Genomic DNA, 25,579 nt, shown 5'->3' on the forward strand with positions numbered 1-25,579 from the left:
AGACTGATGAATCACAGACTTGTACCTCTGAAACAAATAATACATTATATGCTAAAAAAAAAAAAAAAGATAGTAGGAAGGGAAAAATGAAGTGGCGGAAATCGGAGGGGGAGACAACCCATGAGAGACTATGGACTCTGAGAAACAAACTGAGGGTTCTAGAGGGGAGGGGGGTGGGGGGATGGGTTAGCCTGGTGATGGGTATTAAAGAGGGCACGTTCTGCATGGAGCACTGGGTGTTATATGCAAACAATGAATCATGGAACACTACATCAAAAACTAATGATGTAACGTATGGTGATTAACATAACATAAAAAAAAAAAAAACCAACAACCAGCATTTTAATACCGTTTCTTTACTCTGCATATGAAGGAAACTCATTTATTTATTCCCTTCTTATGTGTACCATCTTTATTCTCCACAAATATTGATCAATCCAGGCTAGTCAACACACAGTATTTATCTCAGCACTGGAATATGCACTCTGACCATTAATTTCTTTATTCAAAAACTGTTTACTAAGTGTCAGTTTTCATCAAGCACCAAGTGAAATGCTAAGTATGCACAGATTAATAAAGCACAGATCTTGAGTTGAAGGTACTTGTCCAAAAGATAACTAAAGTAAAGGTTATAAGCTCTGATAGGTAGATTACCTATCTATCTATTTGAATGTCTAATAATCTCTCTTTCCAGAGTGCTGTGAAAACAGGAAATGCATTCTTCTTAGGGTTGTTTGGAAAAGCCTCAAGTGAAATGCAAGGTCTAAAATCCTGTACCATCTAGATGAGCAAAGCTTTAGAACTTTACAAATGTAGAGTCAATTTTAATAAGATCACAGGTATAGTCGTAGTACAGGAAAAAAAGGAGGAAATAGGAATATCACTGTTAGAGTGGGCAACACATGCAAAAGCCTGAAAGTGGGAACTTGGATTTTGTGTTTAGAGAAGTTGAATTTTGTGTTTGTGTATTGTTAACACAGCAATGACAAATTTTAGACGAGGTGCTTTATACATTTCCCCCCCTTTTCTGAATAAAGTTCCCAAACAATATAGAATGGAAAGCTACACTAAAAAGAGTATATAAGACAGCGAGGCAATTAAATAAGACAGGGACAACTTTAGTCACAAATGTAATTAAACCTGTACCTGAAACCACAAGGAAAATTCTCACTCTGGACACTAGAAAGCCATCAGTTTATAACAGAATGAGTAGGTCATTTGGCTGCTCTGTGATGGTTTATTTTCCATTATGTTATGGTGGGTTGCATGTTGACTCTGCCTAGAATTATTACTAATGGCTGTTAATGCTGTGCATGGAAAAGTTGGGTTTAGGAATGTCACCACAAAATTTGAAAAAATCTTGAATCCTTTCATTTCTGAAATATGGGCATTAGAACCAGAGAACTTCCCTTTAATGGAACACAGATATTTTCTATTTTCTTCTAAAATAAACTGATACTCCTTTTGGATCCATAAACACAAGTACCTACACTATTCTGTGGCTGTGCACACAAGCTTTTGAGAGCTGCTGCAGAAATAAACTTAGAGGTGTAGAAAATATGAAAATAGATTTCCCTCAAGTGTTCCACTTACTGCTGAATTTTAAAAGCTGGGCTATATTTAGTGGAGACCTCATAAGAGCTAGTATAATGTGGTAGAGCAGATAGAGACTCCTCAGGTGGTTAGCCCTCCAGGCTTGCAGACTTGATAGTAGAATATCTCTGTTACCTGGATAGCTTTGGCCAAGTTCAGGCCCATTTCTCTTCCTTGGAATTTGGGTCATCATGTGTGAATATGCAGTGCCTAAAAGAGGGTCTAGCACATGGAAGGAAGAAAGAAAAAAAAAGAAGAGGGAGGAGAGCAGGAAAAAGAGTGGTGGCAGACTGGGGACAAGGGTATTAAGCCAGATGCTACACTAAAACCTGGCTTATGCAAGTGTAGTTGATATTCCCAAAGCACCTGTCATCAAGATAAACATGATTTTAAACTTTCTATTACTATTGGCTCATATTTTATACCAACACTGTAATGGACAGTACTGTGACTTCCTCAACCCAGTATTTATTCCATGTAAAGATGAAGAGGATTTAGCTTCCCTTATGTCTCTTAGGGGGGGACTCTCTAGATCCCACGTGACTGGGAAAATCCTAAAAGAGGACAAAAGGGGCCAGGCCACCATCTACCCTATCAAATCTACAGACTGGATCATAACTTTTATTTTAGAAGAAGGCTTCCAGAGAATGTGAGTAAATCCAGAGCCAGGATAGTGTCCAGCACACTGCCAACACTTAGGACGCGTGAAGTAATACAAGTGTGTTGCTTCAGTATGTTTGTTATTAAAAAGGGACGAAAATATCTTCCCTCCTTTAAATTTGTTTCTGAGTTTCAATTATGTTGGTGATGCTAATAATAGTCTATGCATCTGTGATGTACAAAAGCTTTGCTACCGTTGAGTTAGGACTCTTGATAATTTAGGTATGGATTCACTAATAATCCGATTGTCTGAGAAATGGTTATAAAACCCTAAATCACTACATACCTCACTGTCATCCTTAAGAATATATTACCTTAAAAAGTGCATTTTATATGTTAGGTATGCAAAAGATATTTGCTAATTTATAATCTTAAGTAAAAGCATTGTGGATTTATAGGGAACATATACCATGGCCAAAATATATATATATACACACATAAGCATACACTGCTATGTTTTTGGTTTAATTACCATTTGGAATGCTTATTGGAGAAACCATTGGTTAACATTGGTGTTATCTGTCTGCTAGAGAGCTTCTATAAAGAGAATAGTGATGATGAGAATACAGTGAAACTGTTTAGTAAGTGCTGTATCAAGGTAGATAAATTAGCTAAATCTTTTCTTGAGGTTCAGCCTAATGATAATATATTTTTTATTATTGGGTACATTTTCAGTGATGCCAACAGATAAGAAAATCTAATATTGGTTCTAGAAATTATCATAGAGTTTTAAATTTAATCTTGACATTAGTATATTGAACAAAGCTTACTGTTTTATATTTATCATGAAAGAAAAAAAAAACAAGCACCATTAATACACACACACATACATACAAACACTCGTGCACACACAATTATCCTTTGTTTTTTTTATGCTTTGATGATTTGCTTTCTCTTTCCCTTCAATGAAAAGTATTACTATATATAAAAGAGGAATAAATCAACAGGTATAATACAAATACCTGTGTATCTGAAAACCAGAAGTTCACATAATATGGCACAAATTATTTACAATACTGATTGAAACTAAAACAAGAAAATAAGGCTATATTCTTGCTACCTTGACATTAACTAATTGTTTAATAAAAATATATTCCTTTGTCCTACAACTGAGACTAGAAATACTAGAAAAGGTACCAACCTCACCAGTACTTTCTGAGAAAATACTGAAATTACTGCCACATCTGAAGTTTTAGATACAAAGTCTCATCATCCTATTTCCCCAACACTAATAAAGATTATATCAAAAGAGATTATATCAAGGATCCCAAACCTAGTTTATTCGAAGTCACAGCTGGAAGTGCTTGATGTTTTTCATACTCAAGTCGAAAAAGGAGTATGTCATGAATTTTTAAGCTCCTTAATCAAAACATGTTATCAAGGACAGCTACAGAAATCATATTTGCAAGATTCAGTACCATACTCTGAATTAGCTTCTGTCTGAGAATAGCTGGGAAACAGGTACAGGAAATTTCTGGGCTGTTCAGTCAACAATAATTTGAAGTCACTGTTGTTGTTGTTGGTGGTGGTGGGATGTTGAGTAAAACAGTGCAGGGTATGGAGATTAGTGGATAGTTTTTCACTGTACAGTGTCCAGCTTTCATGGCTCTCTCTCACTAACTGCCAATGACAACTCTCCCCCTGAATGATTACCTGCCTTTCCCCATCCCACACACATGTTCTAGGGGAATAATGCTGCCTCCCTGTGGAGAACACCTCACTCACGAGAGAATTCTGCTCCGTACATGCCACAAAATTGATGCTTTCATTTAGAAACATCAGTTAAGAACTCTTTCTTTCTTTCTCCTTTTTTTTTTTTTTTTTTGTCAGAGCTATTTTTCAAGGGCAGAGAAAATAGCTTTACAGGTAAGAAACATGTTTTGACTTACACTTTGTACCTGAGGAACACTTTCCACACAAAAGTACCATGTGTGTAATGGTTACATGTGCTAGACACTTTTTTATTTCTTCATATTTTAGGATGAACCATATGAAATTTCCATTTTTTTGATAAAAAATTGTCAAGTAGCAGTAATTCTATATAGTGCATATAGTACATCGACTCAGTGAATCCTCACAATAAGTTTGTGAAGCCATAATCTCCATTTTATAGGCAGGAAACAGGTAAAGAGGCTAAAGAACCTCTCCAGGGTCACACAACCAGCCCGTGGGGAAAGTAAGGCTGAGACTTCCGTAGGCATTCTGGCTTCCAGAGTTGATGCCCTTGACCACTATGCAACACTGCCCCCTAACAGCCAACACTGGTGTTGCCTCTTCAGACTCGGCACTAGGTCTAATCAGATGCGGAGAAACTGCAGAGTATGAAGAAGGAAGTAGGAAGGTGAAGAACAGAAAGGGCTTTCCATGCTGAGTTATAGGGGAGCTGACAATTCTGACTCCATCTTTAGCACTCTATCTTGTTCACACCTGCTCACTCATCCCCCTGGGGCCACATATTCCAGGACCCCTTGGAAATTAATTTGCACACCTTACAAATGCCCACCAAGGCAAGAATGGAGGAAGGCTTGCTTTGATCCTCCATAAATTTGTCAAAGATAACATGACCTGTCCCCTTCCCGCCACACAGGTGGTGCCAGAAGATCTAATTAGATGTTAGGTATCAATTCGATGCATGCAAGTCCTTTGAGGTATAGGCAAACCCTGTGATTTCACTACAGGGCCCTTCTGCATGTCCTCACACTATTAAATTGCTAGACTAAGATCCAGACTAGTGGAGAATAATTGTGCTACTGGTTCATCCTCCAACAGATCCCCTTGTTAGTAAGTTATCCTGAATACAACTCTGTGTAAACTGTATGGAGCAGCCTGCTTTGTTTTTCAGTCTCACAGAGTCTACTCAGTTTGGGAGGTACTTTACTGTCTCTCCCCCACTTTCCAACATGAGGACATAGAGGTGTGAAAATCATGACCTCTAGAGGTCACTGTGAGTAGTTAATCAGAAGGTGAGGTGATGGAAGGGTAATGAGGAGAGTAGAGAACTTTCTAGTAAGGCAGCCAGGAGGACGGGTGTGAAGGATGGATCTCAATGAACATCCCAAAGAAGCTGGCCTTTACCCTAAATACCTGGACGTATTAAAGAAGGTAATATCATGACTGTATTTTAGTTTTTGAAAGAGCAAACTGACTCCTGTGGGGAGATCACATTGAACTAGTTAAGAATATGAGAAGACAAGAAGTAATAAGATTCTGAACAGAGGCCATATTTAAGGACAGAGGACCAGATCACCTCAAAATACCCAAAAAAGAAGCTGGCTGCATAGCCTTGGGTAAGTTATGTGGTTTCTCAATTTTCTCACATGGAGAATAACAATAATAATACCAAGCCATACTTTCTGAGGTTTCATCTCTTCTTCATACACATATATATACCTTAGAATTTGATTATACTTCTTTTTTAAATATTTTATTTATTTAGATTTTATTTATTAGAGAGAGAAAGAGACAGAGAGTGAGCACATGAGCTTGAGCAGGGGGAGGAGCAGAGGCGAAGGTAGACGGAGGGGTAAGAATCTCAAGCAGACTCTGAGCCAAGTGTGGAGAGCCCGATGCAGGCCGATCCCACGACCCTGAGATCACCACCAGAGCTGAAACCAAGAGTCGGACGCTCAACCCAGGTGCCCATGATTATACTTCTGATTTAATTAATAATATGTTTATTAGTCTGTGTCCATAGGACCACACACGGCAAGTATGTACAATTCCCTCCTGGTTCTGACCTTGAATGGTCCCACCCCTGCAGAACCTTTGGGCCAGAGCCTGTTCCCTTGGACCTGGTCAGGCCCCTGGGTGGGGGGGGGGGGGTGCCGCCTCTTTGTGACTCTGAGTGGGGTAGGAGGGTGGTGTTAAAAAGGATTGAGGTTTGCTTTATCGGTGGCTTGAGCCAGACCTCCTCCTGAGTCTGGGGTCTGGGGCACTAAAGTGTTTCTCACCCCAGGACTCCTCTGCCAGCCTACAGAACTCCCAAGATCCCGAGAGATGGGGCTCCCTCTGGAAAGAGCGGTCTTGGCAGTGGAGCCTGCGGCCTGATTCTACCATCCTTTGAGCTGCCCTGATGCTCAGCCCATCCCAGCCTATCCTGCCCCTGCTCCTCCCCGAGGGTCTGCGCTTACTGCCTCCATATACCTGAAGCCTCACTGCATACCCTGGGTGCTCCAACTGCACTTTGTTTGCCTTCCTGGGAGCCCCACACTGCACCCACCTGGACCAGGCCTTGGCCCTAGCCAGAGGGCATCCCTCATTTAAAAAAAAAAAGAAAGAAAGAAAGAAAGAAAAGATAAATGGTGTCACTTTTGTTCTAGTTTCCTAAAAGAGCAGCTAGTTTCCACTAGCACTATCCACACAGGGTATGATCCTGCTGGATCTAAGAATAAGTCTGAATTTTAATACTCTACTGTTCTCTTACAATTGATGCCTCTATCGCTAATAATCTATGCATGTCTATTCCAAAAGGATTGCCATTTAATGTCCACCCACTCCCAATACAAGCATCCCCTCTCTTCTGCCATTTTCCTGTAAGTGCCATCATCCCGTGTATGATACTTGTTCTAATGTTTATGTTCATCTTTAACTAAAATGTAAGCTTTGTGTAGAAAAGCCTAATTTTGTTCAGTGCTCTATTTCCAAGTTGGTAGAACATTGCCTGGTATACAGCAAGTGCTCAGCGAACATGTGTTAAGTGAATGGACAGATGGATGGGTAGATGGATAGATGGATATATTTGTTTAGAATTAGCTATGTCTGAAGTTGTCTCAAAACCCAGGTTACATCCACCAAGAGGATACCTTTTTATCTAGTAAAAGTTCCAGATCCTAAAGAAAATGCACCAAGCAGAAGGACTTCCTTAAAATAAATTCTTTAAAATGCATATATCCTGGCACTTTTGCTTACCAGCAATGAAGGGGAAAAACACCTAAGTAGCAGTTGCTTACCTTACATTTAAAATTATAATGAATTACACTTTTCTTACCTGGCACCATTACTTTCGGGAGAATACGCCTTTGTATATATTTTTAAATCTATACCCAAGTGTTTTTCTTTCCAATATGCACTAAAATTTGCTGTAAAATTGTACATTAATTTACGTGAATTCAGCAGAATGACTGGACTAGCAAAAATAAAATTAATTATTCATGTCACCAGTATGTTTAAAATGCAGAGTGGCTATCAGAAACACACATAATTATAAGTAATGCTATCTTTTTTTTATAATGAAGACACAGCTGAAGTTAATCAATATTTTTAATAAAAAAATAAAATTTTGTTTTTGAAGTTACAAAATGTATTTTGTTAGTTTTAAATATTTTTCATGGAATTATGTGTGCACTCTGCTTACATTTTTCAAACAAATAGTATTAATTTTTCATGAGCATCTCCAATGCTGCCAGCAAATAATAGCAGTGCCCAATATATGCAAATACTCTCTTCTTGCTTAAACACTAATTGGGTTTCTTTTTGGAACATTCCATAGGAATCATATGCTACTCAGGAAGACACTGCATATGTGAAATATACATGTCTCTAACAACGTATCAACGTTTTTAAATGCTCAAAAGTTCTTTTTCTTGAGTGGGTTTGCCATGTCAACTCTGAAAAAAACCTAACTAGAACCACAGAATTGCTCTAGTATGTTTCACTCATATTTACTGATTCTGCCCTACTCTGTAATTTCTTACTAGGAGTTGCAAACTATAGTCCCTCCGGTCAAAAAACCAGAATCTCTCAAAGCCTTATTCTCTCTCCTTTCTCAAGACTTTTGAAATAAGATAAAAAGAAGATGAAAAAGGCTATGGATTCTTTTTTTTAAATTTTATTTTATTATGTTATGTTAATCACCATACATTACATCACTAGTTTTTGATGTAGTGTTCCATGATTCATTGTTTGCATATAACACCCAGTGCTCCATTCAGTACGTGCCCTCTTTAATACCCATCACCAGGCTAACCCATCCCCCCACCGCCCTCCCTTCTAGAACCCTCAGTTTGTTTCTCAGAGTCAAGGCTATGGATTCTTAAAACCAGGTAAGGATACCAGAGGCAGTTATTGCTCTGAATGCAAAGGACAAGGCCTCACTATTTATTATTCTTATCAAGTATGAATTTTTTTTCACAAAGATGGATTTTATATATGCTGTAAGAGGAAAGTGCAATAGGTAGACCAAAATGGGATGCTTTGGAAACTCAAAAAGGGATAGTATTAGTAATCACATTGGTACACCAGGTGTACACGAGAACTATACAGGCCAACCGAGATGTATGGCCGTCCTGTGTTAAAAGTCAAGGGTGATTCGTACCATGAGAGACTATGGACTCTGAGAAACAAACTGAGGGTTCTAGAGGGGAGGGGGGGATGGATTGGCCTGGTGATGGGTATTAAGGAGGGCACGTATTGAATGGAGCACTGGGTGGTATACGCAAACAATGAATCATGGAACACTACATCAAAAACTAATGATGTAATATATGTGATTAACATAACAATTAAAAAAAAAAGAAATTCCTAGTTAACCCACTTAGAGAAGTACTAAAGCCAAAGTGTAGCCACGGTAACCATCCTATCCAAGCTACACAACAAGGTAAGTGGTTGAGTTGAAAGTGGAAACATGTCTCATGATTTACTGTGTTCTTTCCATTCTCTTATATTCCCTCTAAGTAAAAGGCATTTCTATGGATCCATATGCTGCTCTACAGTGTGTATATAGCTTGTCAAACAGTCCTGAAGAACCAAAAGATTGCAAACTGCGATACAAAGATTAGAACAGAATAAATACTACAATTTTGATCTTAAAAGGAATAGCACAGCTCCACTTTCCTTTCTTTACAGACTGCAGCCAAAGGGAGTGAATGTTGCCCTTTGCAAGGCTGGCTTCCTTTTACTCATTTATGCAGAGCTACATATATTATAAGACATTGCCAGATTATTCAGAAGAGGGAACACTTAGAAGCCAAAAATCTTGCATGACACTCCTGCCCCTCATCCCAAGAAGCTCTCAGCATCCCCAGAAATTTTACTAGCAATTATTTGCAAATACTTGCTTTCTGAGAGTAGCCTTAGAGAAAGCTTCTCTCTCTCTCTCTTTTTAAGATCTTAAACACTCGTGTGCATTTTAATGTACATTTTCCTGGTTTGGAAACCTTCTCTTTTTTAAGATGAGCAGGTCTTATGGAAACATTTAGGAATTGAATATTCTAAGTAAAACAAATTTTATGAACTTTATGTAATGCACATAAAAAAGTATAATTTAAAAAGGTACCATTAATATTGTTATAATCACATTTTTAAGAACCATTTACTCAGAAGAGTTGGCAAATGTCCTCATTATTTCATGATATAAATCATGTCTTTCTAAAGTAAGCATCAGTCTGAAATCTGATCATCACTCAGAAGAAAAACTCTTTTTAAAAGCATATTTACTTTTAAGTAGGAAAGTAAACAGGATCCTATGGGACAACATTTTGATAAATACTCTTTTATAAAAATTCTCTGACTCTGTAAAAAATGAAAAGACACTTCTCCCCTACCGCTTGCCCTGCATGCAGGATGGCTAAACAAACCTCATCTCATCTATTTGAAATGAATTCAATTTAACTTTGCTTGACCAAAAATCTGTTTCCATAGTTCTAAAACATGCAATCACCTCAAAGTACATTGCCATTGTAGCTTAAGTGGCTCAGTGTTTTCACTGAGGAAAATAATACTTTGATTGAGAGAACAGTCCAGTATGGCTTCGGAAAAATAAAATGACCCTTCTTGATACACAATTTAGTAAGGCAGTTGATAAAAGCAGGCAGATATGGCCACTACAGACAGGGTTTAAAGGAAGATGCTTCACCCAATCTGCACAAATGGGTCAAAGGTTACAGTCCTGGAATTAGCATTACAAATCACTCTCTTATAATTTTAAACTTTCAAGACTTTGACAATTCCAACAAACCATTTAAATTCTACATATATCAGTGATCTCTTCATAGTTGAAGGACAGTTTAAAAGTCAATTGTGAGGTAAAGAGAACTTGCAATAAATTACTCTGTTACTCAAAAATAAATAATTTGCTTTCTTCCTAAGTAGTTTTTTTCCACATATGCACACCTTATTACCGGAAATCACATATATATCATTATAAAAGATCATTTTAAAACCTATTGGACCAGTCTGAAAACACTGTTACCACAATTGACTATTTCTGGCATATTAATCCAAATTATTTAATTGCTGTTATTGGTCTGTTAAAAATCTAAAGATTTAAAATACACTACATAAAATATCTATTTTTTAATGAACCTAGCAATCTTTATTTAAGTCAATACCTCCTCAAATGAACCAAATAATCACTAATTGATTAGATCATTTACTTCCATAAACCACTGCTGTCTTTAAACATGTAATAGCTTATAATAAAAAAGACTCTTAATTAGAAATTAATGGGTAGTTAACTGTTTTCCTTTTATATTAATTAATGCTATAAAATGCATGACTTCTTATTTTTTCAATTCTAGGTATTGAGCTTACAAATGCAATGCTATTTTGCATGTTCTCTCAAAAAAAAAAGCATTTCTTAATATATACCAATTATTAATTGATAAAATACATTCTAGGAAAGGTTGGTAAGTCTTTCCTTATTTTGGGGTACATCTGGTTTACCTAGGAACTTAGGCAACTGTAATTTCATTAATGATAAAATAAGACTACTAAGAAAAATCTCTGATTATTTCAAATGTAACTCCCAGGAACATTTCCAACTCTGACCTACAATGTCCTCTTATGAATTATTTTACATAAAAGAAATAGTCTATCAATCGCTTTGTGCTTCATTTTCCTACATCAAATCCACCTTAATAATTTGTTTATTGTTAAACAAACCATAAACCAACAGCCATAATAAATCATTAATGAAATATCGTGAAGATTATCAAATGGAGCTGATGGATATGCATAAATCTGTCTAAAATTCTAAAGTCACAAGTTCTTATCCAAGGGACTAAGTGTTATTATTAACAATCTTATTGGGCGCCTGGGTGGCTCAGTTGTTAAGCGTCTGCCTTCGGCTCAGGTCATGGTCCCAGGGTCCTGGGTTCAAGCCCTGCATCGGGCTCCCTGCTTGGCAGGAAGCCTGCTTCTCCCTCTCCCACTCCCCCTGCTTGTGTTCCCTCTCGCTATGTCTCCATCTGTCAAATACATAAATAAAATCTTTTTTAAAAAAAGCAACCTTATTAAGTGAAACAAGATAGAGAAAATCAACAGAAAGATTATACTATGAGCACACATTCCTACTAAAATGTATATTCCATAAGGACAAGTATTTTTATTCATTGTTGCTAATGTATGCCCAGTGCCTAGAACAATATATGGCACATGTAGAATGATCAATAAATATATACTGATGAACACCCAGTGAGACAGCTCATTTTACTTTGGGCCAAATGCAAATCAAAAATAAGGGGCGGGGGGAGAGAAAGAGAGAGAGGGAGGAAGGAAGGAAGGAAGGAAAGAAGAAAGGAAAGAAGGAAAAAAAATAGTGCATATAGACACATAATATGCAATACTACATTTATGAATTTACAGATCATCTCTATAAATTTTTGAACATCTCTCTTCTAAGATATTTTCTCTCTTTCTATTCTGTTCTTCCCACTCCATTTCCACTTCCTATTGAAAGTAAAAATCAGAATCTGTTTTTTTCTTTCTCTGGTAAACATACGTTAATTAGTAGATCGGGTGCTGATATGAACAGAATTCACCTTCTACTCTCTTTCCAAATTTGACACTTAGCTCTGTCTCAAACATTTGAAATAAAAGAAATGTAAAAATAATTGTTGTCATTCTTGTTTCTTTAGAATGCACTTTCCTAGAAGTTAGGATCATATATTTGGAAAAGCTTTATATGGCATCTACTAGATACCCTCATTCACTATTAAAAACAAAACAAAAGAAAACAATCAATTTAGATCTAGGAGAACATACAATTCTGAAAGACACCACAACAGAATATATACAAAGGCTATAAATGTCATTAGGGATCTAGTAGCATTTAATAGCATACCTACAGCATTCTAATAGTGTTCTCTGAGGCACGTAATTGTTTTTTGTTTGTTTGTTTGTTTTTCTTATTCTTCACTGATGCAATGCCAGTGCCTGATACACAGTAGGAAATCACTAAGTATACCATGACTGCATTAACATACTTCCAAGTTGTAAAAGTTTGGCATTTAAAAATTCTATTTTTCAAAAATTTTAGATGTAAGACATAAGCTCACTGAAGTTAATTCTAGGTGAGATCAGTTAATCACATACAATACAAAAAATGTCTTCAGATAAACTAACAGTGCATTTTTCTCACAGACAGTGTGGGGGCCTAGGTATAGTGATTACTTTGAATTAAAGTTACCAAGGAACAGCGAGTGCAAGAAGAACACCATGATGCCCCTTGCCTTCAGAAAGCAGAAAATAAATCTTCCATATTAAAGGTGTCCTCCTGTACCAGGAGGTAAAGAGACATCCATATCACCAGACATGAGAAATGCAGAGCTGAGAAACGAGAAGGCTCTATAAATAAACCTAGCTACATTTACTAATTTATTATCCCAGTTCAAACCCTATTTAGAATTCCTTACCAATTGAAGCTTCCAAACTTAAGATTTCTTTGCCCTGTAAATTTCTTACAGATATATGTTTGTTTGTTTAAAAAAGTATAAAAGCTGCCTGCCTTGGTCATTTCTTTGGGCCTCAATTTTATTACTGAGACTGTGTATATGTAAGCAAATTTTTTTTTCCCTCCTATTAATCTGCCTCATGTCAAGTTCATTCTTAGACTAGCCAGAAGAAACTTGAAAGGCAGAATAAAAAATTTCCCCCTCAACAACAGTGAAAGAGTAGCCCTATCATTCACCATGAGAACCACACGCTTATCAATTCAAAATTCTGAACTCTTCAAAATACAATAGAAATTTGTATGTTTTATTTTATTTTGATGATGTGCTGAGCCTGAACAAACAAGGCCTTTCAAATACTTCACTAATTTACTTGTTTATTTAACTTAAAAACTGAAAACCCTGTGTAATTAGCAGGCGGTCCTCTCAGCTTGGGCTAGACCAAGGTTATTAATCAAGACTACCAGCTAACAGCTAACAAACCAACACAAAGCAGCAAATCTCAAGTCAACAGTATATATATATATTTCACATTCAAACTGAGTATATTATACTAAGCAAGACTCAAAGAAAGCCATGGCACCTGAGATCAGAAACAATCCCATTTTAGAAAAGACACATATACAGAAAAGCCCACTTTCATAACCACAGTTCCAAAACAAAGGAATGAAATCCACATACTCACCTGGCTAATGGGTTCTTTCGTAGGGGGCTTTCCTCTTCTGGCTGTGCTAGTAGCTAGGGTTGTGGTAGTCTCCATAATTGATGTGGACATCTCTGACTGCATGGCAGTGGCTGTCGACTCAGTTGTCATTGAGGAAGGCACTTCACCAACAAGTCTCACATTTCCCACTATGGCGATGTTGGCATCATTTTCGGCTGCCATATTCAGAACTTTCAAGCCATTGTAGTAAAGCCCAGAGAGCTGGCCCTGGAAGGGCTGGCCCTGCTCTTTCCCGCCAATTATTATGGTTGCTTGGCTATTGAAGATTGTGAGCTGACGCCCTGTAAAAATAATATTACATACATGCAAAAATGTTGATTGTGAACTCTACATTCTACAAAGGATGATAAAACAGATCTTTCATGGGGTGGATAATGAGAGCAATAAACTATAAGAGAGGCATTTGACTCATAATTCATTGCTTATAAATGAGGTGTCCATGAAATGCATAATCATTGGCAAATACTTGTAAATTCTCAACTTATTGTAAATGTAGTGTTTTTGCTAAAAGACCAATCAAAGATACGTATTATAAATCAATTTTTAGTGGATCCCTTCTCCCTTTTACCTCAAGATCTTATACTGTTGGTCTCTTAAGTATAAATTGTTAAATTAAAAAAATGTGAGACATCTAACATTTCAAGTATTTGTCATTCTAAGATTACCACTGGCAGAAACTAATCTAGAGCAGCTAAATCTCATTTTAAATTTATGATAAAAATTTCATAGTTCATGTAATGGCCACATGTATCTATATGCTATTCTTTAAAAATGTTTATTTTTTTTGAAGGCATAGTCCATTGTTATTTGAATTATTCTATTTTTCCGGCAATCACACTGAAAAGAAATGCATGGTTTACACTGAGCATGTCAGAGATAGAAAAAATCCAAAAATATTTTTCTGATTGGCTTTCAGCAAGTCTATTAAAACAAAATAAAATGAAAAAAAAAATAGCTTCAGATGTAAAAAGCGGCTTCAGGAATGATACACAAACCAATGGAGAAATTATGGCACAATTCCATCAAACAGCAATCCTCAGCAACAGTACCAATATCATCAAATTGAGTATCCAGTTTTAGCAGATTGCTCTCTGCTCATAAAAAGCATGCACACAACTTTAAGTTCAGTTTTAATTAGGGCTTGTTCTCAAATGCTCTTAGAAGGTTGCAAACGTTAAAGGGACTTCATTTTGACTGGCAATCCATATTGCCCACTATTTAAGATGCCTAGAGTTTAAACCAAGAGTTTTGTTTTGTTTTGTTTTGTTTTGTTTTCAGGACCATAATAAAGATATCAGAACTACATATATTTTAGTTAATAATTTAGAGGCTGGAACATGTAATATAATCTATGAATGATTTATCATTTTGGGTTAATGCTTGCTGTGAGTACCTTCATAGATTGAGTTAGTGGATTATATTTAACAGTCCCTTTAACCTTAAGTTAACAGGGTAAGATTATTAAACAGCTGGTACGTCTAAAAATGTATAGAAATTATTATACAAGGTATGCAAATATTACTATCTACATTTTACTGTTTTAAATTTGTTTTTAATTTAGTTTTACGGAAAATTTATTTTTTATGTTTATTAGTGTTACAATGAAGTACTACTTGGTTATGTTCAAATTATTTTTTTATTTGAAGTTTTAATCAATGTTTTTTACCTTTGTCGAGTAGCCATTCATCAACTACTCGACCAAGTCGATATGGAATTCGCTGTCTAGCAATCGCCAGGCGCTCGTTATCATTGTTTCCTTTAAAGTTTAAAGAGACATTTCATTGGTTAAAATCTGTAAGGTCAAAGGTTAAAAGTTAATACTTAAAGCTTGAGCTATACAGTTGCCACATGATTTTTTGAAATTTGGAATTTTAAAAAGTTCTACCTAGAACATTTCATGTTTCAGACTTGTCATTCATTCATTTATTTTATTTTAGCAAACAAAATTATTCCTATGTTAATTGAAAATTAGAAATCTGCATTTGAGCTAGGTTATTAAACTTATGTTATAGACAGACCCGAACAACCAGTTTAAACAGCATATAATAGCTTTACAAAAAAATGACCATTGATCTCAGGGTTTTGTCTTTTTGATGTTTCTTATTAACTAGTTAAACATGTTCAGGTGAAACAGGTTTAAGTTTTCAAAATACATTCAACCTCTTATTCCAGATTAGTAATTTATGAACACCAAACTTAATACCAACTTTGGCACACTGAAGCATCTAAAATTGGCCTAGAATACTTTATGGCCTATTCAGAAAATAGAAATTCTTATTCATCTCATTTAAGGAAACCACAAAGTCTGAATAGTTCTTGTATATTCCACACAAATTGGTTTATCAATCACTTGGACATCACAAGGGAATATATCTTGCATCATCCAAATATTATAGGGAAAGGCTTTGACAAAAGTGACTTTATTTGAGTGTCCTTCAGTTTCACTTAAAGCTTAACATGTTGAACTGTATAACATATGGAAAAAAATTATATGTTCTTCTATTCTCAAATATCTGCTTTTATTAAACTATTCTAAAGAAGACATGACAGTGGAAGGAACAAACACAAGCCACAAACAGTGGTTCCTACTCACAGATTCAAACTAAGTGGGAGCCTTGCTTCTTTGAACAAAACATTATCTGACAGAAACACAGTTTAAACTGACCTTGAATAATGCTTGCAAATAGATGAATGTATACTTGATCTATAAAGCACTCAGGAAGAATCCAGGCTGCCATCTCAGTGCTCAATAGTATATAGTGCAAGAAGTTTTTCTATTCTGTGAAAATTAACTAACATGGAATTTGAGCTAAGACGTTTTGGCAAAAGCTCAGACAACAACTTAGAGCAGAAAGAAATACTGGAAGGTAGTACTGCTGACAAGAAAATACTGGAGCATTTTGCTCAGAAAGATAATAGATACAAATTTTTCTCAGAATAATTTGTACGTGCTTTCTTATACTGTTTTTACTATATACTATACATACCACAATAAACCCACCATTATATTAGTCACACACTTTTAGAGAAATAGAAAAGAACTGTCACTTAGACCTTATCGATTTGGCCTTTGAATGTCTATTTGACTAATAATATTTCATGCATTAGTACTTAATTTAAAATGTAAATATGTTGTATTCCTGAAACTAACATATCATTGTGTGTTAAGTAGGGATAGTTTTAGTATATTGATAATCTAAAAAAAAAAAAAACAACAAAACAAAAAAACCCAAGGATACAAATAGCTTAAATTCCAAGCCTATCTTTGTTCTTAAAAGAGTGCACAGTTTGTGTTCTCTTCTCTGTGCTTGCAAACAAATTATATTTGGAAAAATACACTAAGATATGATATTGGTTATCTTAAGGCAGTGAGATGAATAATGAATATGTGGCTTTGGCTTATATTTGATTTATGTGATAAACGTGTTTATGTGCATAATTTGATAGGCAAACATGAAATAGCTTTTCAAAGACACATATCCTTTACTTTATTAACTTCTTTGTCCACCAACACTCCTATCAATTCACACTGTTATAACTCTCCCGATGACTTTATAATTAGGTAGTTCCTTATGCCGTTGTTCATGCTAGAGTGTTCGCATCATCAGAAATGATTATTTCCTGAGACACCACCCAAATTTAGGCTCCAAAACACCTCTTCCCCAGATACTACTACAGCATATTAACAGACCTCTCTGTGTCATATCTGTAATCAATTGCAGCCATTCTCCACATGTCAGCTGATATCTAATTATGCCATTTGTCTATTATAACCCTTCTCATTGACTTTAGGACAAAAACTCAAGCCCCTGATGAGATTTACGAGTAGTTCCATGATCTGGTCCTTTCCTACCTCCTGTTCCTCATCTCATGCCTGCCCCTGCCTTGCTCTCCTCTGTCCATCCTCATGAGACTTCTTTCAATTTTTCTAAGGTTCTCCTTCTTCCTCTGGGCTCTTGTACTTGTAACTTCTTTATTTGAAATGCTCTTCCTCACTCTCACCCCATTTCCATTTTTCCTTAGCCAAACATGACTCATTAATGGAGTCTTCTTGGCAGAAGGATTATTTCCTCAGGAGGTCTTTCCTGCTGTCCCCAAGTTAGATTAGGACACTTGACTACACGTTTCCCTAGCACCTGATACATGCCCTTTGGAATAGGCACTGACCTTGTAATTGCATATTCAATAAATGTTTTCCCTCTGAACTCTGAAGTTCTATACGGTCAGATACTTTGTGTGCTGTTAATTATTGTATTCTCAGTGCTAGCACAATACCTATCAGATAATAATCTCCTATGAAATATCTGTGGATTGAGGTAGTGAAGGAAATCTTGTTTTTAATTCTGATAGCTTCCACGGAACCATTATCTCATCCTATAGCCTAACAACATTCACAAGAAAATGAAAGCAAATACTTATGCCCAGAGAATAGATCGCATCTAGCCGAGCCTCCCTTTGACTTTCCAAAGGAAACATCACATAGTTCATTTATAATTTTATCTCTTTAGTGATTGTCACTGACTTGAACATCCATACAGTCAGTTCATTACTTGTTTAATAATAATTGCTTCATGCCACAAAATAAGTAACCATAGTTAGTATTAGTAGGGGAAGTAGAAAAGTCCTAAGTAAGACTGGTGGAGAGAACTGACAGCTTTGGATATTCTTTTTGAATAGCTTAGAAAAAGAGCACATAAAAACACGTAAAAATATACACACAGATACATACAATTTGCTCTCATACCTTTGGTACTCAAAGAGCAATTAATATAATTGACTGACATGATTTAAGTCAACAATAGCTTTAAAGATCCTTGATGACACTCAGCTAAAACAACATAAACACCATATTTCCAATGAATAACAAAGAGGCCACCTAACAACAACAGCAAAGAAAAAATTGAGTAGGCAGCAGAAATAGGTGTAAAAAGATGTGATAATATTTTTAAAAGGTAGCCACATGGATAGTATCATACAATCCCATCACCCATGAATATCAGATGACTTCTAGTTCAGAGACCTTTTTTTTTTTTTAACAGAGAGATTTGATTTTGAAATCAAAGGACAGACTTTACTCTTTGTGGGAGTAATGGATGATGGGAAATCAGATGGTACTCACTTCAGTTCAATATATGTTTACTTTAGTTTCTGAAGGCTTTGTTCTTCTACGAGAATAAAAAATTAATGACTTCTCTTGTGACAGAATTATATATAAATACACTATCAACCAAACAAAGACACATCTAAATAGAGTACTCTGATGATGATGTCTTTTAACAGATGAGTTCCAAATCCCTTCTACTATTGAGTATAAAATAGTTCAGACTGTTTAGGTTCACCAGGAATAAGCCTACATTTTGCCTCCACCTCATGATTTTCATTAACAAGCTTCACATGAAAAGTCATTATTGAGGTATATTATTTTAAGAAATTGCTCAAAATGCATTTTATTTCATTACAGATTCACAATGATATGTTATTTACAAAACAATCAGTAACTTGGTATGCTTGTGTTCATTTTTAATCTTGGCCATAGTTTGACATACATCTAAACTTAGCATGTAATATAAAGGACATAAAACAACCAATTTGATTGGGAAAGATCAAAGATCGGTATAATTTCCAATGACCTTTTCTTTCCTCTGGGAAGGGTTGGGATCTAATACCAAACATGCTGAGATGTAGAAACATTACATAGTGCTTCTGAGCATGGTCAAAGAAAGCAGGCCTACATGGACAGGAGGGATTAAAAACAAGTGGAATGTGGGGCCCTGTTGCGCAGTTGGTTAAGCAACTGACTCTTGGTTCTGGCACAGGTAATGATCTCAGGGTCCTGGGATTGAGTCCCACATTGGGACTCTGAGCTCAGTGAGGAGTCTGCTAGGGTTTCTCTCTCCCTCTCCCTCTGTCCCTCCCTGCGTGTATGCTCTCTAAAAATAAATAAATAAATAAATCTTAAAATAAAACCAACCAAACAAACAAACAAAATCAACTGGAATGTATCTGAATATTCAAATCAAGCCAAAGCTTCCTAAATCAGAGGTAAAGATAAAGTAATAATGACCCACTTATAAAAGACCTATTTGTTTTGGAATTATTAAAAGGGTCCAAGAAGAACTTCAACTTTTTAAAAAGCATACAAATCAACTACAGCAGTCAACTGAACACATAAATCAGGTTTATGATAACAGAACTTCTCATTGAATAGTTAAGACATACTTTAGTCTCATATTTTCTGCACCCTAATAAAACTAGAAGGAAGTTTTCCTTTTATTTTCTTTTTCCTCCAGTTGATTTCATGTGGGTTAAGTATGTTGGTACCTCCACTGAAAATATCATCAGCAACATACACATCTCTATTGAAGTAATTTCCAAGCAACGAAACAGTATGTAACACTTGGGTTTATTTTCCTTTGAACTGTGAAAGGTTTCAGTATTTTTAAATTAATTAATTATTAATTGGATTGTAATTAATACATGACATTAGATTAGCTTCAGGATTCAGAATTTTTGACAAAAGGCAGGCTTCCTATAACCGGAATCCATCAGTAAATATAACAATTGCTTGTAAGGAAAATGTCTGTCCTTTAACTAAGGCAAACATGACACAGAATTGGATTTCTACAAAATCAGGCAGTAGAAGTTATAGATCTTCTAGTTGTGAGGGCACAGGCCTTCCAGAGTGTGCCTGATTCATGGGTAATATAAAGCAGTGACGGATTTGGATTGTCATCTGGACTTTTAAGACCTTATGGAATTATAAACACATACTACCAGGATCTAAAAGTGCTTCTTTTCTGACAATAGGACTAAACAAACTAGTAAGGCTACAACTAAGTTTCATGCACTTTGGAAAACCCACATTTTAAGTATGAAAGTGATCTGTAGGTAAAGAAGTTAGAGAAAATACTACCAGAAAACTACTAGAAAACAGGATAATAATGTATTGAGTGGCTTTTATGTTTTATTGTGCTCCTGACTTATTATATAGGTTATCTCTCATTTAGTCCTCATATTAATCCCAGACCATAAGTATCTTTTATTTTATAGGTAAAAAAAATGAGGCTCAAATAGATGATATTACTAGGGCTATGCCATGCAATATAGATGGAGGAACCATTTGAACCCAGGCATATTTGACTCCTAAGCTATTCTTTGCAATAGTTATTTTTTTTAAGAAAAAGTCTCAAACAGCCTGAGACGTAAAGCCCAAACATCTTCCTTTTAATCTTCATGGCACTCTCTTGTATAATGGAAAATATCATGGTCTTGTTTTTAAAGGTTCGGTTTTGTGAAGTTTGGGGTGACATTCTCCTCTTAGGAACATAAAATCAGAAATCTTCCCAAATCCTTGAGGATTTATCAGGAGTATATTTTTATCATCTCTATTTTATAGATAAAGGTAGTGAAGATCTACTACAGTTGAGATCTCAGTGAGGAACAGCATTTCATTTTTTTCCTTTTACAATGATGCCCTGCCATTCAAGCCACTTCAGACATGAAATACTCCAAGCATTCCTTATCTTAACCCCTTACCTATAAGACAAGCCCCAAGCATAATAATCCACCAAGTTCACAATTTTTTTTTTTTTTTTTGATGCTGACCCTCTCCAAGAGACAAATTGTTAAAGGACAGAAGGTCCTAGTCATGAGTGAGAAGACCACTGCATTTTGTTGGCTTGTGGGAAGAGGGATGGGACTCTGCAACATGTTAAAATGAATTCTGCTTGGACTTCACATTTCCTCCTTTTTTTCTTCCCTGCTCATCTCTTATCTCTGCTTTTCCCTTTACACATCTCCAAGGACCCAATGCTTAAATGCCACTCATCAATAACCCAATGCGTGTACCCATTCCTAGACATTTCTCATGTATCCAAGAGATTTCACCTTCCTTCTCTAGTTCCAATAGTTAAATCCCTTGTTTCTTTAGTATAGCTTAGGTAGACATTAGGAGAACAATCTGACTCAATGAAGTCAATACATAAGCACTGACAGTGTACTCTGAAAGTACTGTGTCAAGCATACATCAATATATCCCATAGATCTTATTGTTAAAGAGCTTACACTTTGTCTGGGGAGTCAAGGGACAAAATGAAGGAAGTTAAATGGAAGTTCAGGATAATAGATAACTTTGCATAAGTATATAATTAACCAGTAAATGAACTGTACTTGCCACAGAAGTTCAGAGAGGACAATGGACTACAAAAACACGGAAGGTGTGACAGAACACAAAGGATTTTACCTAGATCACAAACAACCTAAATTTTATTAAAATAATAACCAGATAAAAATGTGTTCTAGTGTGGATATTAATCCCCAAAAGATTGATTATTGATTATTCTTTTCAATTTCATAAACCTATATACCTGTAGATCTATTTTTTAAGTAAATTTATTCTCTGGTAGAATATATTTAGTCTCAAACTAATTGTAAATATAAATAAAAATAGTTAAAATATTTATGCCATGTGAAGTGAAGCATACTAAATAAAATATGATAAAAGTTGACAAGAATTTGAGGGCAATATGCAAAAAATGAAAATATTTGAGTTAGGATGGAGGGATTACGGGATTATGATCTTTTTCAAATTTTAATTTCATCTTGGTAGTCTGTTTATAGATACTTCAGTTTTGCTCCCATAATTCCCTTAAAAAAAAAAGCAGCACTTTCTATAAATTAAATGTAGCATCGGAATGCAATGCTATACAAAGAGAGGGTGGTACAACCCAGGCACCTTGTCAGTCAGCCTACTTAACTTAAACATCTGGAGAGAGCACAGACGACTTCAGTAGGGCAATGTCTGTCCGTGACTAATGCTTCCGATGATACCCCAGCCCCTTGTACGAAACAGTAGGCCTGTACATCCTGTTAAACAGTACCTTCCTGTGAGACTGCTGGGATACTGGGCATGAAGGCCACAGGCTGTCTACTGCAGAGTTCAACGGTACTTTGGGGAAGAAGTTAGAAGCTTAGTGCACATCTAACTGGGTTAAGAAATTTCTTCCTTCATGCCCCCCTCTTATGTGGAATTACACTAAGAGATCTAGAGATCTAGTACACCTTTATACAAGGATTTGTAGAAGCATTGTTCGTATATGCTACTTACATTCAAACATTTTATTTTGGATATTGTTCCATCAGAAGTAAAGGTAACCTTGTGATCTTTGAATCTCACTGCCTATGTGGAATGGAGAGTGACTTACATGTTCTTCCCTAAGCCTTCCCATGTTGTCGAGTTCCTAATGCAAAGAGACTAGAATATCATATCAAAAACTAGTGGCAAGAAATAAAAAGCAACAGGGACAAGCAGATAACAGAATACAGAATGTGCTCTGATAAATTAAAGGTCATACTCTGTTATCACACATACTAAAGAGTTCTTTTGTGCTAGCTGTGTAGCATTTAAGACAGAAGATTGGTTTAACAGCTACAGAAACAGAGAGGGCCACTGATAGATATCACTCAATGGTGAGAAAAAGAAAAATGAAATGAAGAACAGCTCCACATTACCTTAAAAATGTCATTTTGCCATTTTCCCAGATATGAGAATCTTAAGTACCTTCTAAATCATGTCAAAACATTTAAGCTTATCCAACCTAATAAGAGCTTACATGTATATTTAAGCCTTCTTTTCCCAGTTCTCGATTTCTGAGAATCAGTATTATGTGGTATAGCTTAGTTTTCTACTTTCTCACACCAAGCCTGACTTTTAATCTGTTCTTAATATTTAGACTGCTCTAAGGAAGAGGAAATAAGTAAATGTCTCATCTATCATCTGATATAGACTAGAAATTATACTGAGAAAGTTCCTTACTCTCTAGTAAAGAAAAGTCTGATTACTATTGCATCCTAATCTTATTTTAAGGGACCAGTCTCTCTCCTTCACTTGTAATTGGAATGCAGGGAGATTTTTTTTTTTCCAGTTAGAAAGATGGGGTTTGTCAAATGTACACAAATTATTTAAGATTACATCCTCTAGAAGTACCAAGGGCAGGCTGGAATACAGCTGGAGGATGGCCAGTCCTCCTCAATCTTATAAAATGTACACCACCCACGCGCCCCTCAGCAATGATTTCTTACAAGTAAGCCCCTGTGGTCAGATTCATTATGTAAAGAGAATCCTTAATGGTTAAGGATACTGGGCTCTACATCCTGGCTTTTCTAGTGATTAGCTTTGTAATAGGGGACCAGGAACACAACATTTTTGAACTTCAGTTTTCTCATCTGTAAAATAGGTATTTGTAAGAATAACTGATATAATACAGTATATGTAAATCTCTTAGCACAGTGCATGGCACAAGGTAGACCCTCAGTAAATACTAGCAATATATTGTGGTTGTGTCATTATTTGTTGTCTGGTCTAATCTATGTAATAGGATGTACATATCTAGGAATATATAGATCGCAGAAATTGTTTCTTACCCATCTGGACATCAGAGATGTGGTAAGAAAAATAAATCAATTTTTCTTTCCTAAGACAAATAAAGGAACTAGATTTATTATAAATATATACTCAACCCCATAGATGCTTTGTCAAAAATCACTGCATTTACTCCCAAGCAATGTCAAACCTCTGAGAACCTGTTCTCAGAGGTTTATGCATTGCTACCTGTAAGCCAATGGGAACAACTGAAGGGAGGTCATTAACTTCAGGAGGCCCCACAAAAAGAAAAAGCCAAAGGCACCTGCCCTAAGAGAAAATGGAATTCAGGAGACCACTGTATGTTTTGGGCAGCAGCATAGTGACAAAGCTGCTCCTGCAAGAGGAAAACCTTAGATATCACTGAACTCAAAATGATATTTTAATATGTATATTAATACCTCAAAGAGGTGCATTTCAAAAAGAATATCTCAAACTCTTCTCCCCCATACAGCTTGTGGTAAAAACAGGCTACAGAAACTATGAACAGAAGTGGATACTGAGTGGCCAAAACAAGGCAATCCCATTAACTGTAAAATGCAGTATTAGTGGACTCTATGGCCTCTCACGTGGCCACCAATGCTAACAACCAATGATCCCAAGAGTTGTTGGGTTGTCAGGAAGACACGCAGCAGGCCATCTTGTTACCATATCCTGTCTGTGGGTTTTTATGGAGGAATTAATTCTAGACCCATTGAAAACCAAGACATGATCAATGTTTCTAACTCTGCAAATATATTTAAGAGACTGAAATTTTTGATTTGGCATGTTCTTTTTTACTTCTTCTTTTTTTTTTTTTTGTTAACTATCTCATAGTGCTTTGACAAATTTATGAAGACTTTGAGTCGTCATGTGCAGAGATCTTTCTAATTAAGCCATTACATTTTCCTGGTAAGTTTAATAGTGTAAACTTGTCTTCCTTCCTTCAGCTATACAGACACACACACACCTCTCACCAGGCAGACATTCCTCTGGCTTCTCTTTCTACCCACCCCCTGAAGCATGTCACTGCTCTGACAGCCTTTTCAAAAGGAGAAAGGCAGGCACAGGTTAGGTTTCAGGAGGTTTCGATTTTATAAAAAGTAGTCAAGAGGATGGGGAAGCACATTACGATGCTCAGAAAGAGCATCTCCTCTTCATTTAAATTCTTAGTACTAAAGTGATGAGCGGACAATTTCAAGAGGGAATACGATTTCTTCAAATCAATGGCTGTTCTTTGCAAACCCCTTTTGTCCAAAATTTATCCGTAAAATCTTTTCTTGGGTTTCTCAAACACCTGTAATCTGGGGAACTGTACTTCGGGGGATATTTGTGGTTCAGGAGACATCCTCATGAGAGTTCCCATCCAATCAAGTCTGACAAGAGCATACTTGAAAACCTGCAGGTGGCCTAAGTGTAGCTCCCAGCCTGGGTGGAGATCACCAATTGAGACCCAGACATCCTAAAGAATGTAGTAGATATGCAGGAGAAATAGTACATTGAATCTCTCAGAATGAGACTATGTATGAATTTCTT

At 36.1% G+C, this 25,579-nt stretch overlaps 1 protein-coding gene across 17 annotated transcripts in view; it reads right to left on the bottom strand.

Annotated features, from left to right (window-relative positions):
- NRXN1 (neurexin 1) overlaps positions 1 to 25,579 on the bottom strand; it is a 1,086,089-nt gene that overhangs the window by 112,573 nt on the left and 947,937 nt on the right. For 9 of the 17 annotated variants that reach the window (XM_081833532.1, XM_081833535.1, XM_081833531.1 and 6 more), the window contains 2 exons: positions 15,311 to 15,400; positions 13,606 to 13,925 (listed from right to left, as the gene is read on the bottom strand). In XM_081833532.1, the coding sequence (XP_081689658.1) occupies positions 13,606 to 13,925; positions 15,311 to 15,400 (410 nt within the window). The remainder of the gene's footprint in view (positions 1 to 13,605; positions 13,926 to 15,310; positions 15,401 to 25,579) is intronic. The other 8 variants (XM_081833540.1, XM_081833539.1, XM_081833542.1 and 5 more) reach the window with 1 other exon arrangement.

Source organism: Leptonychotes weddellii, chromosome 10 (assembly GCF_054177405.1).
Source record: "Leptonychotes weddellii isolate Sample4059 chromosome 10, ASM5417740v2, whole genome shotgun sequence".
Classification (NCBI taxonomy): Eukaryota; Metazoa; Chordata; class Mammalia; order Carnivora; family Phocidae; genus Leptonychotes; species Leptonychotes weddellii.